Source organism: Mus musculus, chromosome 15, assembly GCF_000001635.26.
Source record: "Mus musculus strain C57BL/6J chromosome 15, GRCm38.p6 C57BL/6J".
In the NCBI taxonomy this organism is placed as follows: Eukaryota; Metazoa; Chordata; class Mammalia; order Rodentia; family Muridae; genus Mus; species Mus musculus.
In genome coordinates, this window is record NC_000081.6 from 12,153,354 (window position 1) to 12,170,609 (window position 17,256).

At 36.3% G+C, this 17,256-nt stretch overlaps 1 protein-coding gene across 10 annotated transcripts in view; it reads left to right on the plus strand.

The window, feature by feature from the left end:
* The window catches only part of Zfr (zinc finger RNA binding protein), a 67,887-nt gene that overhangs the window by 35,791 nt on the left and 14,840 nt on the right, over nucleotides 1–17,256 (plus strand). For all 10 annotated transcript variants that reach the window (XR_001781521.2, XR_001781520.2, XR_001781522.2 and 7 more), the window contains 6 exons: nucleotides 1,093–1,212; nucleotides 2,910–3,055; nucleotides 6,246–6,408; nucleotides 7,132–7,337; nucleotides 8,761–8,911; nucleotides 12,792–12,933. Coding sequence is in view for 7 of the 10 variants with exons in the window: in XM_006520057.1 (XP_006520120.1) it covers nucleotides 1,093–1,212; nucleotides 2,910–3,055; nucleotides 6,246–6,408; nucleotides 7,132–7,337; nucleotides 8,761–8,911; nucleotides 12,792–12,933 (928 nt within the window). In the remaining 3 variants the exon portion in view is untranslated. The remainder of the gene's footprint in view (nucleotides 1–1,092; nucleotides 1,213–2,909; nucleotides 3,056–6,245; nucleotides 6,409–7,131; nucleotides 7,338–8,760; nucleotides 8,912–12,791; nucleotides 12,934–17,256) is intronic.

The following is a 17,256-nucleotide window of genomic DNA, read 5'->3' on the forward strand; positions in this document are numbered from 1 at the left end:
CAAACTTGTGGTGATTGGATATAATTGAGTGGTTTTGGTAATTGACTGTTTCATAATCTGTCTATCAAGAGATTACATTATATATTGAGGTTTTTGTTTATGAAGGTACACAGTAATTTGTAAATTACTATCTCTTATAAAGGTAAGATTTGGTTACCTTTTAAAAACATGTTCTCAGACACCTTTATTTCTAATGATTTGGATTAGTTTAGACAATTTGACTCGTATTGTATTAATAGCACAATTTCAACTTAATAGTAACATTTGAATCAGGTTTTTTTCCATTGTGCAGTAGGAAAAAAGCCTGCATCTTAATCGACTTCATATGCACAGAAGTCTTGAGCTTTGAGAAGTTTGTATGTCAAAGTTGTGTTTTAAAATCACTCTCATCTCCAAGAAGCAAGTGTCAATAACATTTATGAATTTAAGGCATCTAACTATATTAAAGAGGCATTGTTGACTCATACAGGGTCAGCTTAAAATGGAACCAATAAACATTCAGTCATGGATGGTTCAGGGCCTCACGGAGCTAGACTGCTACTTGCAGATCTGCTGCCATTTGCTGACTGCTGAGAAGAAGTGCGAGTTATCTTCAGTGATGTAGACACTGGCACATTGCCCATGCTCCTGTAGATAAATCCATAGATCTGCCCACGCAGGTAGCCCAGTTGAATCTGTTAGATCACAAAACAAAAAGACATGGAATTATAAAAGCAGCTTATTTGGGGGAGAAGAGTTGGCAAAGATGGGAATGAATAATAGTAGATAGGATATGATCAGAATATATTATATATGTGTATGAAATGGCCAAAGAATTAATAGAAATGATTCAAAAAGAAATCCAAATACTTTCAGACAGATACTGAAGTGAAAGATACTTTACAAAGGCAAGTATATGCTGGTATTCATCACAGTCCCAGTTTCTATCCTTTTTAGAAAAGTTTGGTCTGCGAAGTCAAGAACAGAGATAGGTAGAACTATGTCAGTTCAAGGCCAGACTGGTCTACATAGGCCAGCACAGGCTACAGTACTGAGAAAGTGTTTCAAAGGTTACTTCCAAATTGGTCAAAGGTTCTATTTTTCCACACCAAGGTACGAAATGATGAAGGAAAAGTCATTCGCTTCCATTGTAAATTATGTGAATGCAGCTTTAATGACCCCAATGCTAAAGAGATGCACCTAAAAGGACGAAGACATAGACTTCAGTATAAAGTAAGTAAATGCTAACTATAGAACTACTGTCCTTTTAAGTTTTTTTACATACATTTTTATTGTTTTATGCATACGGGTGTTCTGCGTGTATGCATTTCTGTGCTTCTAATGTTTGCCTGTTGCCCAGAGAGGCCAGAAGAAAGCATTAGATTACTTGGAACTGGAGTTATAGACTGAGAATCAATTACAGCGCTGAGAATCAAAGTCTTCTGGAAGAACAGCCAGTACTCAGCCTCTGAACCAACTGTCTCTCCAGCCCTTGAGTTGTCCTTTTGTAAAACAAATAGCTCGTTCTCTATCTAAACACAACTCACATTCTAAATTTGCATGTCATATTGACACATTCACTTTGATAGAATAATAGTATGACTCTAATTATAGTGTAACTGGCAGAAGTAGAATATAGCAAAACTAATATAATTGCTTGGGTCAAGAAGTTGTGTAATGATAGTTGATTCATGTTAAATGTAAAAAATATCATCACTTCACCTACTCTCTCCCTCTTTGGTTTTCTGAGGCAGGATTTTTCTGTGTAGCATTGGCTGTCCTAGAACTCACTCTGTAGACCAGGCTGTCCTAGAACACAAAAGATCCACCTGCTTCTGCCTCTCAAGTGCTGGGCTTAAAGGTGTGCGCCACCACCACCTGGCTTTCACCTACCTCCATTATGATGGTACATTCTCAGTGAAACTAATTTGGAGCTAGTACTGGAAAATGTCTTCATTTATTTTATACTAGGAATTCATTGTCTACCTTCAAGTATTAACATATTAAAGTTGCAAAAGTATGGACTGGTAGAGTGGGTTGTGGTTTTTCTTTTACACACGGAATGGGAATATGTCACTCATGTAACTGGAATCACTCAATATCTGGCTCCAGCTGGATTAAGTGATAAACCCTTTAAGGCATATACTTAAAATCATCTTATTAACAAGCAAAATGAAAAGTCCTCCAAGGATTTTATGCTTTCCTGTCAAGTCATCACTAAGTTGCATAGTTTTTATATGTTCTTGATCATGAATAATTAAGCCTGTAACAAATATTTTCTCTGATTCAACCTAATTATACAGGTTGTACTCTTCAGTAGGAAATTTTTACAAATTCAAGGACAACTTGACACACATACACATACAGAGGAATGAATGTGTGTGTATACATATATACATATACATATATGTAATTCCGTCTGTAGCTTGCTAAGCGAGCTGGCATGCTCAGGCCCTGGGATGCATCCCTGCACTGCACATACTGGGTGTGATGGACAGTGTCTGTAATCTCCTCATTTCACTTTGGGTAGAAGCAGACAGAACAGTTTAAGGTCATCATCTATGTAAATACAAATCAGTTTTGAAGCCAGCATGGGTTACATGGTACCCTGTCTCACAAATCAAAACAAGAAACCAATGCATCTCTACAGCACAAAATGTGTTATTATAAGCCTCTGGTGAAAGACTGTAAAACTGTGTAATTAAAAATGGTTTGGGGCAGATGAAGGCACTTGGAACCTGTCTGGTAACCTGAGAGCAATCCCTGGGACCCACATGGGGAAAGGAGAGAACTGACTTATCCAAGTTACACTCTGATCTCCACTCATGCTACACATGCACAGACAAGAAGCACAAAAACAACTTGCTTTTAATGAATTGTTGGTTGAAGGAACCTGCTCCGTTTTAAAAATGTATTATTGGTGTTAACAGAAAAAAGTAAATCCAGATTTGCAAGTAGAAGTGAAGCCCAGTATTCGTGCCAGAAAAATTCAAGAAGAGAAAATGAGAAAGCAAATGCAGAAGGAGGAATATTGGCGGAGACGAGAAGAGGAGGAACGCTGGAGGATGGAGATAAGGTATGCTGTTAACTTGTAGCTCTGCCGTAAGCGGTTCTTCTGCCTTTAAAAAGAAAAACCTTATGCTGTGAATATGGCTTCCATGTTCAGATTTATTTATGTGCTTTCAGTGTTCCCTAAGATCCTAAGTCAAGAAAGATAGACATTAGAATGCTAAGTATACATAATATTTGATTTGTTGCCCTACTAGTAAGGATTTTGTGGTGGTGGCTCACTTTTTGATCCCAGCAAAGGAATGTGAATTCAGGGCCATAACAAAACTCCCATCTCCATGAAAAAAGCGGTAAAAGGAATTATATATAAGTATGTGAAGAAATTGGGGATTCTACAGGTGGCTCAGGGTTTAAGAGCACATGCCAGTATTATCATCACCTAAGTTTGGTTTCCAACACATCAAGTGATTGACAACTGCCTGTAATGCCAACTCCAGGAAATCCAGTGCCCTGTTGTAGATCCTGAACTCAAACGTGTGCATACTCCTAACGCAGACAAACTTGAAGAAAGGTCATTCTTTGATGACTAGAACCAGCAAAAAACTCATTTAAACTGAATAATTGAATTACAAGATATTGGTATATACACTAAGTTGTAAAGCAGTTGCCACCATCAGTTTTGGAATATTTCATCACTCCTTAAAAAAAAATAATAATCACAATCCCATTAACAATAATTCCCAATGTCTTCCAAGTTTCCTGTCTGATCTCAGCACCAGGGAGCCATCTTTATAAATCTACTTGCCATCTTTATAAATTTTATAGTTTTTTTTTTAATGAAATCAGTTTTTTTTAAAGATTTATTATTTATTATATGTGAGTACACTGTAGCTGTCTTCAGACACTCCAGAAGAGGGTGCCAGATCTCGTTACAGATGGTTGTGAGCCACCATGTGGTTGCTGGGATTTGAACTCTGGACCTTCGGAAGAGCAGTCGGGTGCTCTTACCCACTGAGCCATCTCTCCAGCCCTGAAATCAGTTTTAAATGACTGAATTGTACATACAGTCTTTGGTATCTGGCTTCTTTGAATTTAATGTTTCTAAGCTGGGAGAAAGAGTGAGAAAGTGTGTGTTGTATAGATAGACGTATGTATACAATATGTGTGTTTATGCATACAAAGTCAGAGGCCATCACTCTTTGACTTATTTCCTTGAGGCAGATCTCTCAAGGAACCAAGAACTAAACTTGGTGGCCAGCAAGTCCCTGTTATTCCATCTTCCAAACACCTCTCTCAACACTGTTATTTCAGGTGTACACACCCACAGGGTTTGGATTTTTATTTTTTTAAGATTTTTAATTATGTGTATTGATGTATATGTATGTTTACAGAACCTGTATGTTTTTTAAAAAAAAAAATGTCTTCATGGCTTTTGAGATAGACTCTCAATGTATAACCCAAGCTGTCTAAGAACTTAAAATATTCTAAAATATTTTATTATAAAGCTACTTATTCATACTTTTATTGTGTTCTATCTTCATGTTTCAGTGATAGATAACATCATTTTTTATGTATAGTAAAAACAAATTATATTCTTTTCAATTTGTGCTTTTGTAATAGAAATTCTATGACTAGGTCATCTAGTTAAGTTTATTTATTCATATATCAAATGATTATCTAAAGTACCTACTCGATACTTGGAAATGTTTTCAAATGCTAAGCCTGAGTTGATAGACAACAATTAAAATTCCTGCCCTTATATTTTGTAATCATTTTTTAGCAGTAACAAACAGAACACTGAACTAAACATGATTTTCTAGATCTCTTGAGCTGTTTAAATATTATTTTAGATAGATTTTCCTTTGAGATAGCTATTGAAGTTAAAAGTAAAAATGAGAACCAAGGCAGAACAGAAATCAGTTGTGAAACTGTTAGGCAGTGAAGCAGAGGCTGTGTGCTAGAGAACCGTCTCCTGAACTCTTCAAGTGTTGTTTTCTGTGGAAGGCTACACAAGCGTGCCTGTCATCCTTGATCAAGGGCCGTGCTAGTATTCTCTATCATTCTAATTTTATTTAGTATGTGTGCTGCCAAAGCAAGCACTCTTCTTTTATTTAATATACAGAGTAATTTTTCCTGAGCCAACAGCCATGAGGTTCCACAGTTGGATTTCTTTAGCAATACAGCCTTTTTATTCCTTTTGGCAACACTTAATTAGGACCTGAGCTTTCTCCTTTTGCTATAATTTGACATTGCCCTTGTGTATCCCTGACATTGGAATTGTCGGTTGCTACCACAAAGTCTTTGTAGCAGAGAAATATTTTGTAGTGCCTATATCATAAATGGAGAATTTTACTGTTTTAAAAAGAAAGTAGAGCTCAGGCTAAGAAGATGGGGCTTTGGATAAAGTACTTATTATACAGATTGAATCCCCAGAGCCTGTGTAAAAACAGACCTGATGGTTCATATCTGTATCCATGTTTGTAGTGGAAGGTAAACTTCTTGAGACTGGAGAATTCTCTGGAACCTGTGGACAAGCTAGCCTGGCATGTGCCCCAGCAAAACACACACACACACAAAAGAAAAGCAATAGGATGTCTCATGATGGAAAGTCCTGCATATGGAGACTGTGGCATGTGCACACACTCCCATCATGCTCACAAACGTATACATGTACACACAAACAGTTTTTTTTTAAAGACAAAAAGAAAAATATACAAGAAGTGAGTTCATTTCTTTGAGGACATGAAATAAATGCCTGAACTTACTGTGTATGAAGTGCTTCTTGCATATACATTATATGTTAGGCATCCTCATCTGTAGGTATTTGGATTTACAATCCTTACCTTAAGTAATTAGAATAAACTGAGGTGTCTGTTTTCTGTTACACTTTGTTCTTGTGTGAAATTTTATTCTCCTTTTCTCATTATTTTCTCTAGTTTTTTTAATTCTTTTTTTTTTTAGATTATTTTTTTTATGTATATAAATACTCTGTAGCTGTCTTCAGACACACCAGAAGAGGGCATCAGATCCCATTACAGATGGTTGTGAGCCACCGTGTGGGTGCTGGGAATTGAACTCAGCTCTTAACCGCTAAGACATCTCTCCAGCCCCTTGTCTCTAGTTTTTATTTCGTTTACTTCTCAATGAAAATTAAATAATGGAAATAAGGTAAAAGTACTAAAGTGATTTAGAATAGGTTTTATGTAGTTGTTGATGGAAGTTCTTAAGCTCTGGGGGTGCTTGTTTGTATGCATCAGACGTTATGAAGAAGACATGTACTGGAGAAGAATGGAGGAAGAGCAGCATCATTGGGATGATCGCAGACGAATGCCTGATGGCGGCTATCCTCATGGTCCTCCCGGCCCACTAGGTCTTTTGGGAGTCCGACCAGGCATGCCTCCCCAGCCGCAGGGTCCTGCCGTGAGTATCTGCTCTGCTTATCTAAGGGGTGAAAATTTAAGCCTCATTCAACATTAGATGATGTTTTATGAGCCAAATTCTTAGATTTAATAATGTCATCAGTTTTCATGTTGATTATATTTTTAGTCCTCTTAAAGATTCTTAAGGTTGATGTCTTTATACATAAGGACTTAGTCAAGTTTCCTTTACTCTTCTTTATTTACAAAACTTGCAAAAATCTGCATAAAGTCCTACTTTTGATAAATATTTTATACGTAAGAAACTTTCCTTATCTTTATTTTTCCTTTGGGTAGAAAGAGCTTTTAATTTTAGCGGTAACTCTTACCATTATAGTGTCTTGAGCAATTGTACGTAAATTTATTACTGTTAGTGAAAGTGAGGTGACTCAGATCCTAGAAAGCAGTTAGGAGAGAAGGCCCATCCGTAGTAGAGCACTAACATTTGATATTCCATTTTTAATACAGCACTACAAACTTTTAAAACCATTTTTATAGTTTTAGCATTTATACATAAGTACACATATATGCACATATGATTGTGTGTGTGTGTGTGTTTGTATAACAATTTTGCTTTAGGGGCAGATGCTTGAGCTTTCATTTTACTGAAAAAAATTTAAGTGGACAGTTTGCTTAATTGCCTTTCTTACTTTAAAGCTAGCAACTGTATTATTGAAAATTCATAATTTTCTTTTATTAAAAAAAATACCTTTTTCCCTCTCTCTAGCCCTTACGGCGTCCTGACTCATCTGATGATCGTTATGTAATGACAAAGCATGCAACTATTTATCCAACTGAAGAAGAGTTACAAGCCGTCCAGAAAATTGTTTCTATCACTGAGCGTGCTTTAAAGCTTGTTTCAGACAGTTTGTCGGAACATGAGAAGAGCAAGAACAAAGAGGGAGATGATAAGAAAGAGGGAGGTAAAGACAGGTGTGTTTACAAAATACTCATTTCCTTTACGTGGACATTTTATGGTAAAGATTAGGGACTGGTGAGATGGCTCAGTCCTTAAGGATGCTTACTGCTCTAGTTCCAGAGTACCTGGTTCATTCAGTTCCTAGCACTCACATCAAACAGCTCGCAACCATTAGTAACTCCAGCTCCTGGAGATCTGATGGCTTCTTCTGGCCTCTGGGTATCTGAACTCACCTGGCAGCCATAGACATGTAAATAAAAGTTGAGGGGAAATTGGTGTTAGTCCACACATGTTAACTATACTTGTATTTTTGCTAAAATGAATAGTATACATTTCTACTACCACCAGTTTTTATTGTCGGTTTTTAAAATATACTAAATGTTATAACAAAAAACATATTCAGGGGTTGGGGATTTAGCTCAGTGGTAGAGTGCTTGCCTAGCAAGCGCAAGGCCCTGGGTTCAGGCCTCAGCTCTGGAAAAAAAAAAAACATATTCAGTGTTTCAAAGTAGCCCGTATATAACTTTTCAGTTTTATCCAGCTGTTCTTTCCTGCTTTTACTTATGTTCCATCTGTTGCTCATTTGTCTATATTTCAGTGACTTTTAGAAACATGGACCATAAAACATAAATTTAGCCAAGCTTTAGCATATTTCATGTTACAAAGCATGAACTATTTCATGTGATGATTCATTATGATTTTCTAATTTTTCTCTTTCCCCTTTGGGAATATTTTTTGTATTAATATTCCTCTTACAATTTTGACATGTAAAATAAAGCACAAGGGGCTAGTTGTTTGGGCCCACACATAGAACACAGGAAGCAGAAGCAAGAAGGTAACAAGTTTGAAATCAGACTATGCTATAGTGAGATTCTGTGAGATAGACAATATTTGTCCCTGTACAAGCTCAGACCTTGAGAGATTTTTTTTTTAAGATTTATTTATTTATTTATTTATTTATTTATTATATGTGTGTACGCTGTAGCTGTCTTCAGACACTCCAGAAGAGGGCATCAGATTTTTGTTACGGGTGGTTGTGAGCCACCATGTGGTTGCTGGGATTTGAACTCAGGACCTTTGGAAGAGCAGTCGGCGCTCTTAACTGCTGAGCCATCTCACCAGCCCCCGGGAGATTTATTTTTATTTGTATCTATGTGACTGTGCACATGTGTGTCTATAGAGACCAGAAGAGGGCATCAGTTATATGGAGCTGAAATTGCAAGTGTTTGTAGAATATAGATTGCTATGGGGATACTGAGCCTTCTATCCCCCCTTTATTTTAATCTATATTGTTTATTTGAATGACATATAGTCTGTCGGTGTAATTGAAGAAAATTTTAATTGTGCAGAAGTCATTTAGTTTACTATTATGTTTGGAGGAAATTACAGTTCTGGTTGAAGAATATCTTATTTTAATATAAGTGGATTTTGCTGCAGAGCTCTGAAAGGGGTGTTGCGAGTAGGCGTGCTGGCAAAAGGATTACTTCTCCGAGGAGACAGGAATGTCAACCTTGTTTTGCTGTGCTCAGAAAAACCTTCAAAGTCGTTATTAAGCCGTATTGCAGAAAACCTACCCAAACAGCTTGCTGTGAGTATTATGGAAATGTTCAATTTACTCTTTGTCCAGATCAGAAGTTTTTGGCAGGACTAATTATGCTTAAGTTTAAACTTCAGCCTGCCTTTTAATTTTGGGCTTGGCTTTCTATAATGAAAAGGTTGGCATGGGTGTTTTCTTGTTTGTTTTGGTTTGTTTTGGTTTTGGTTTTGTACACACACCCTTTAATTATGTGAACTGAAGAAACTGTTTATTGCTTCATTTTTTGAGGATCTGCAGTACTGTAATTTGTCAGGAAGCCATCTTGTTAATTTATTTTAAAATGGAAAATTTTAGCATATATCCTGGTTTTCCAAAATTGGACTTATGAGAAGACATAGCAGAAAAGACTTTTTTCATACTTTACTTAATGTGTATTCACACTTATAGTGTGTGTATAGCAGTCCAAGGACAAGATCTGTGAGTCAGTTTGTTCCCTCCTCCCTCTGTGGATTCCAGGGATCAAACTCAGATGATCAAGCTTGTTAACAAGTGCTGAGCCATCTCAACTGACAGGATTTTTCTAAATAAAAGAAGAAAGCAAGTAAGCTAGCTCATGTATATCAGGTTTAATTTTTTTCTTTTAATTCACAAATCTCTTAGTTGAATGTGTGTTTTAATGTAATTAAGAGTATGTATTACTTGAATTGTCTGGTTTTATTAATACAGTAGTTCCTCTGTATCCTTGGAAAGATTTCTGGAGATTTCCTGAAGCCCCAAGGATTCCTGAAACCTCAGAGAGTATATATATCATTTTTTTCCTACTCTTGCATACCTGGGATAAAGTGCTAATTAGGCAAATATTTATAGTTCAGCATAGTAGATAGCAACAAATTCTCCACCATATGTCTAAGTAGCTGCCACCTTAGCATGTTGTTACCCCAAACCCAGGGGGTACTGTCTATAAACCTTGTGCATGCTGAATAGGTGCTATACCTATACCACCCAGCAGTATTCCCCAGCCCATCTCTCCTCAGCTTGAGAACTTTCAGTTTTCAGTAAAGCTTCTGTTTGTTATGGTTGAATGCCAGCATCGCTCCTCCTGCTGCTGTTTTAGTGTAATGACTTAACAGCCACTTATACAGGTAGTGGTGCTATGACAGTAACAACTCATCTAATAAGTAAATCATGGACAGGTAGTGGATTGAGAAGGGATGATTCACAAAGCAGGCCAGAGAGGGCAGGGTAGCTCTAGATTTTGATCATGCTATTGCAAACAGCATTCAGTTGAAGATGTCTGAATTGCTTATTTGTGTGCCTTTCCATTTAATATTTTCTGATTATAATTGACATTAGACAAGTAACTAAAATTAGTGAGACCATAAATGTTTATAATGCTAGGAAATACTTCCTCTTAGCAACAAGAGAGTTGAGCAGTTAAAAGTACATTAAAGCCTCGAGACATGGGAGTTCAATCTCAGAACCCACATAAAGGTGGAAGGGAGAACTAACTTGCCACAAACTTGTCCTCAGATATGCGCACACGCTCACACGCACATCCTGCATACACAGTTTACACAATAACTATGTTTTAAGCTTCTTGTCTCTAATAAAGTGTGACAATGTACAAGTAATAAAACGTTTTCTTTTGTTTCTATAAGAACAAAGCTTTTTCTAAAGATGAGATTTCAGAAACTAATGGGTGGTGTAGGCCTGTGATACAACACATGGGAAGTATAGAGGCGGGAAGTTCAGGGTGGTATTTGACTACCAATAGAGTTTTGAGTCTGGCCTGGGCCACATGAGAACTTGTCTCAAAAAGCAAAACAAAACGTGCCAAATATAAATATATCTACTACGTGTATGTGTGATACATATATCAGAATGACCAAGATTTAAAGTAATTTTTCTTGAGTCACTACAGTATTATTCTTGTAAAACATTACAGTTTAATTAGGCATTCTAAATTTAGGGATTGATGTTTTACTGGATTCTACAGTAATAATTGAGAATTGTACTTGACTACAGTATAGCAACACAAAACATAAGGTACAGTGAGGTGTCCTGTTGAATTGAAGCCATATTGAATTTAGCATTGACACTTCTCTTTTTCATATTAACATAGTTCCCAGAACTGAAAATGAATCTTTCCAAATAGATTATTCTCACTTTTTTTTCTTTGTTGATATGAGCAGAACAGTGAAAGGACAAGGACAGTGATGGATAAGCTTTAGGGAAAAAAATCAGAAAATTTTAAGGAATAGCTTGATAATAATTGGGCATGTATTTATACTGCAAAGAAAGGAATACTTGATTTTTTTAAGTAGCCCTCCAGGTGGCTTTATCAATAATGGTGCTTGCCTTCAAAGTCTGATGACTTGAGTTTGATTCCCAGAAGCTGTGTCGAGGAGAGAGCTGATTTCTAAAAGTCTTCTTCACCTTAGACATGTAATGGTATATATACTCAAATCACCATATACACTCAAGTCACACACATAGAAACACATAGAATAAAGTGTCTTAGTGAGGGGCTGTTGAGGTGGCTCAGCAGTTCTAAACATTTATTGTTCTTGAAGAGGAACCTGAGTTTGAGTCCCAGGATCAACATATCTGCTTACAACCATCCAGAACTTCAGTTGCAGGGCTTCAACCCCAGCCCCCGACCTCACAAGCACCCGGCGCATACAACCAAGTACAACACATGGAATAACCTTCTAGAGATCAAGAATAATTAAAAGTATTAAGTAGTTAATATTTAATCAAAAACAAACTAGTTTTCAAATCACTTGCTCTTACTGTATATGTACATAAACAGGTAAAATAAATTAATCACTGTCATTAACATTTAAATAGTAGTACTCTACTTAAAAAGCTAATCTGGGGGGTGAGGCTTGCTGCCTAGTCTGATGGCCTGAGTCCACAGTTCACACTCCTCAGGACCTACTTGGTAGAAAGAAAGAACTATTGCAAGTTGTCCTCTGGCTCCACTCTTGTACTATGGCATGTGTAAGCGTGCATATGCATACATAATAAATTGAAATGTCTTTTTTTTTTTTAAAGTCTCCAACAACCCTGTATGTATTAAGTACAATATCACAAGTAAAGTCAGGTACAATTGAGGCTAAAAGTATTGCTGTGTAAAATTTCATGCTTCTATCTTGTTTTCAGTGGTGGGGATAGACAGATATTCTGGTTCAAACCCAGAGCCTTTCACACACCAGTGGTTTAATCATCTGAGCTGTATCTCCATCCCCTATAATGTCTGTGTAGAGGCTTCATTTGTTCATGTAACCTGGAGCTGGATACATATCTATCAAATTGTAGATCCTGTTATTGACTGTTTCTGGATAAGCAATACATGTTAGAGGCGCAGAGAAGGAACGTGGGGACAGTTGAGTTAGGCTCTTTGAGGTACTCATACTTATTTTCCTTCCCTTGAAAGTTTTTAAGTATGTAAGATAAATACTGGCAACAGCTATTTTTTTTAAAGGAGACATGCATGCACATGTACAAATATTTCCTATTAACAATAATGGAATGATCAGTTTACAACAAAAGATGACTCATAACCATCTATAACTCCAGTTCCAGGGGAGCCAAGCTCTCTTCTTCCCATGTGGCAACAGGCACACACATGATGCACAAGCACACGTGCAGACAAAACACTCATAAACAGAAAAATAAGATAACAAAAAAGTTTTAAGAGAGTGGGAAATAATAGTTGTACAAAGAATTCTGAAATTAAGGAAAGTCAAAGAAATGAATGTAATCTGGGTACTCTGGCATGTGTTTTTAGAGGGTCGAGGGCCCAGCATTTGTACAGTGTTTAATATAATAAAGCCACAAGAAAACGGCATGTCTTTTTTTTTTTTTTTTTGCATTTGTCTTTTAATGCTGAAGATGTAACTCATTTCTTATAATCTTCATTACATAGGTTATAAGTCCTGAGAAGTATGACATAAAATGTGCCGTGTCTGAGGCAGCGATAATTTTGAACTCGTGTGTGGAGCCCAAAATGCAAGTCACTATCACCCTGACATCTCCAATTATTCGAGAAGAGAACATGAGGGAAGGAGGTTGGAAAGCCAATTAAACATTCTACTTTACTGTTAACGTTTGTTTTCCATTTCCTACCCTTTATGATGGCATTCAGCCCTAGAAGGCAACATGCTGGCATAACATACGAATTTTAGAGACTGAACTCACTCAGCAATTAGTGTTGCTTTAGATGATTTCTAACAAAGTAATGCTCTTCTTAGTGATGTACTATTATAGAAAACATTTATATCATGTAATTGGTTTTCTTGATATATTTTTTTTTCTTTCTTTTCTTGCGGACCTCAGATTTCTGGAAAAAAAAACTTCAAAAATTGTTTTTCAAATAGTTGACACATGAAAAAGTTTGAAATGCTTGTTAATAACTAGGGGCCACAATTTAACTTTTACTAAGACAATGTTGGTCTTGCTTTGTCTTGATGAAAAAAATTTCACAAATTGGCAAACAATATTACTTACAATTATTATATATGTAGTCATGGATCTGGCCTGTCCTGAAGTAAATCTTTCTAGTTCTCTGAGGTTGCCTTTTGGTTTTGTGTAATTTCATTACATGCAGACCATGCTGATGCACAGAGATTGGGGCCTTTGGCCTGCATACCGTGCTAGAGCTCTTAATGAGTAATGTGCATAAGTGAGTTATAGTACAGTACAGTTTTTCTTTCTGGTTTTGGTTGGTTTGTTTGTTTTTTTAACTGAATCTGCATTTGTAGAATATAAAACACTAGTGGTGCCAGCACTGTTGCTTTAGGGACTACTCTGTAACATTTTCCAAGCTTCCAAAGCGTCCAAGCCAAAGCATGATTAGTGTCTGCGGTACTGTTGCTCTCTGGTTTTATGGGTCAGATAAAATTTACTTTGTTTCCTTTCATGTTGTTTTTATCCATCTTAAGTTGTTGAAAATGGAATTAGATTTTACACTCTTAAAGATTATCAATTACTATTATAATTTTGTTTTATTAAGACAAAGCAATTATTTCTAAGAAAATGGGCTTTCTATGGCCCAAGAAAAGAATATTTTAGTCAATTTCATTGGGAGACTTGTCTGATTTTGTATATTACATATGTGTACCATATTAGCATTTTTTATGTTGTATCTTAACCTTTGCATCCTAAAAAATACAAGTTTTATGTAAAGGCTCGTTTGTATGAACATGAATCCATCTCGCGGTCTGGCTGTCCATGCTGCTTGAGGAAGTAGCTCCTGAGTCAATCTGGCCGAGTTGTATGGAGCATAGATGATCCTTTGCTTCAGTCTTTAACAATCCAGTATTAATTTATGTTATAAATTAATGTTGCTGTAATTAATGTACAATTATGCTCATGTAATCATTTAGCTTTATTTCAGAATGTTTCTGTGTATTTAACCTCAGTTCATTTCCAAGCCATTTTATAAGTTCATAGTGTCATATTTGTAGTAAATCCTTTAACATGCCCTTTCTAAAGGAAACAAAATTACATTTTTGTCTGACCCAGACTGAGATAGAATTACCATTCTGAATTTTATAAACATGAGGGAAATGGTCAGCTTAAAATCGAAAGATTTTGCTTCAAGACACTGAGCTGGAAAGTTGGATCTACAAAAGTATAGAAATGTTGATAAGTGTTCCTTGCTGCAGATGACTGCAGTAAACCCATGTTTTTAGCTTTATCATGAAGATTGCTTTTTTCTAGCTGCAGAATATCGGTATGTATCCTCTCTCACTGCAGCTCCCGATGCTCTGTGTCTTAAAATCATTGAAAGCCTCTAGCTTGCTTTGGGGAGTTAGTACAGGGTGTAAGGAAGGCTTTGCCGGAAGAACTGTTGTAAATCATGAGACTTAACTATTATATTTCCACATAGTGTGATAGCCTCTTTAATGCGTAGTGGTCCTGTTTGATACGAAAATTATTTAATAAAAGACATGACTAAATTGTTGAAATAACTGTTAAACACATAACAGATCTCTTTCCTGGTACTGTGTTTGACAGTTAACATGCGGTAAACATTTAATTGAATTTAGCTTGAAATGTTCAGAATGCTCTAACCATTGCTACAGAGTCTTTTCTGCAGCAAATCAAGTATTATGTGTGTTTTTTTCTACCTGTAGCTTATCAGGCCCGGTCCAAAGCCTTCTAGCAGAAGGGATTGATTCCTGTCAGGGGTTGCTGCCAAGACATCGGAAGGATTTTTGACCAAGGTTTTCAAAAGCTCAGTGTCACATCTGCCATTTGATTAAGGGGGATTTTGGATGCAGAGTCTGGCATTTTTTTGTCTTTTGTGTGACTATTTCGTTTGTCTTTTGTCTCTTCTAGAATTGAGCAGTGTTCACACTAGTTTTTAAATAGTTGAGTGAATTATATTTTACATAACCATGTTAATTGAAATTAATATATTCCCATTAACTTTTAATCATAAAATAGTGTGGACACAGCATGTCTTCTAATTGGTGATTAACCCCTTATAATTCATAAAATACATGTAGGAAAAGAATTTGTATTTTGTTTTTATAAATTAACAGATTTTTGTTTTGACTGTTAGGGAACAAGTATTGTTTTAGCACAATATATCTAAGGGGTTAATCTACTTAGAACATTGAAATGGGTACAAAAATCCACACTCTAAATTTAACAAAAATTTCCTACTTTTAGCTCCTATTTGTTTTTAACTTGGAATAGGTGTTCTGTCATCATTGAATTTGCATCATAGATTACAATTTAAAAAGTTAGGCTTTTGTATAAAAATTTCCTGCATTGGCAGAATTTATAAAATTTTGAGATACAGTATACAGAGTAATTCTGGCTTTAGCAATGCTGTAAATAAGAGCAGTAGTCAGAGATTCTTTCCCATATTCTGCATGTTTTAGAAAGTGGAAGTGGTGGGGTGGACGTTTTTTTCAGGTTAGTTAGCTATCCTTTCTCTGTCCCTTTTCCTTATTTCATTTTTAGATGTCTTTTCATATCTCATCTTCTCAGAATGACAACTTATCTTTTAAGATTTCTAAATTCTTGAGCTGGAGAGATGGCTTCTTAAGAGTACTTGCTTCTCTTGCAGAGGACCTCAGTTCAATTCCCAGCGCCCATGGTCAGGCAGCCCACAACCAACTATACTCCTGCCCCAGGGGATCTTAAACCTTCTGGACTCTAGGCACCCACAAAGATGAATAAATAAAAATGAATTTTAGTAAAAATTCTAATGTTTCTAAATGTTTAAAAGACAAACTTTCCAGTGCTTTACCCAGACACAACGTGCTCCCATTGTTTCTTATAGCTCTTCTTTGTCCCTCAGAGTCACTTGAAATCATAAATTATTGTATCCTAAATGTGTCAGCTCTCTAGCTACTGCTTATACTCAACAGATTGCTTTTTATAATTTTCTTGAATTTAAAAAGTACACTATGGCCGGGCGTGGCGGCACACGCCTTTAATCCCAGCACGCGGGAGACAGAGGCAGGCGGATTTCTGAGTTCGAGGCCAGCCTGGTCTACAGAGTGAGTTCCAGAAAAATCAAAACAAACAAACAAAAAAAGTACACTATAAGCCAGGCATGACCCTCACACTCTCAGTCCCAGCTTTCAGATGCTGAGGGAGAACAGCAAGCTTTTGAGTTCAAAGCAACCTGAGCTACAGGTACCAAAAGACAGGAGCAAAATACACTGTAAAGTTGATGGCAACTGTGAATTAGGTTGTTGAAGTATTTGCTCTTTAGTTATATGATAGTTTGACTATCAAACTTATATTTTATATATACATGTAGCTGGACTTTAGATGTTCACTTTTGTGAATGACTTATTAATGTAAACTTAATTTCTTATCGTGATTTCCTATTTTCTCAAGCTTTCTGTAACACATTTTAACCAACTTAAAAGACCCTACATATTTACCATCAAAGTGTTGTGCCTATGGCTTCTTTTCTGTACTTAATGTATCTAACTGTGCTAGTTCCTGTAGCCTTTTTCTGCTTTACTCATTGTTTCTCTCTGCTTCCTGTTTAGAATACTTTTAATGACAACTTTTCATTTTAGAAGGTATTTTGTACTCCCTTGCAACGTGCTAAAGTTCTCCTATTGAACATCAGGAACTGAATTCCCAGAAGTAAACCTCATTTTGGTCCTTTGTTCTCTTTTTTTTTCCCCCTTGTAATTGTTGTACTGATCATTCCATATTTATTTAAGTTCTTTCTTATATTAGCCCTAGAATAATCTAGAATACTTTACCAACTTGGTAGTTTATTGTACATTCCCATTTAAGGTGGATTTTTGTGTTCCCTTTTGTCTTTGTCTTCTTTGTGCTGGTGCGCTGTGTCCAATAATCTTTCCTTTAGATTTCATTTTGGTGAGTAAGGCTTCTATTTCCAGAAAATT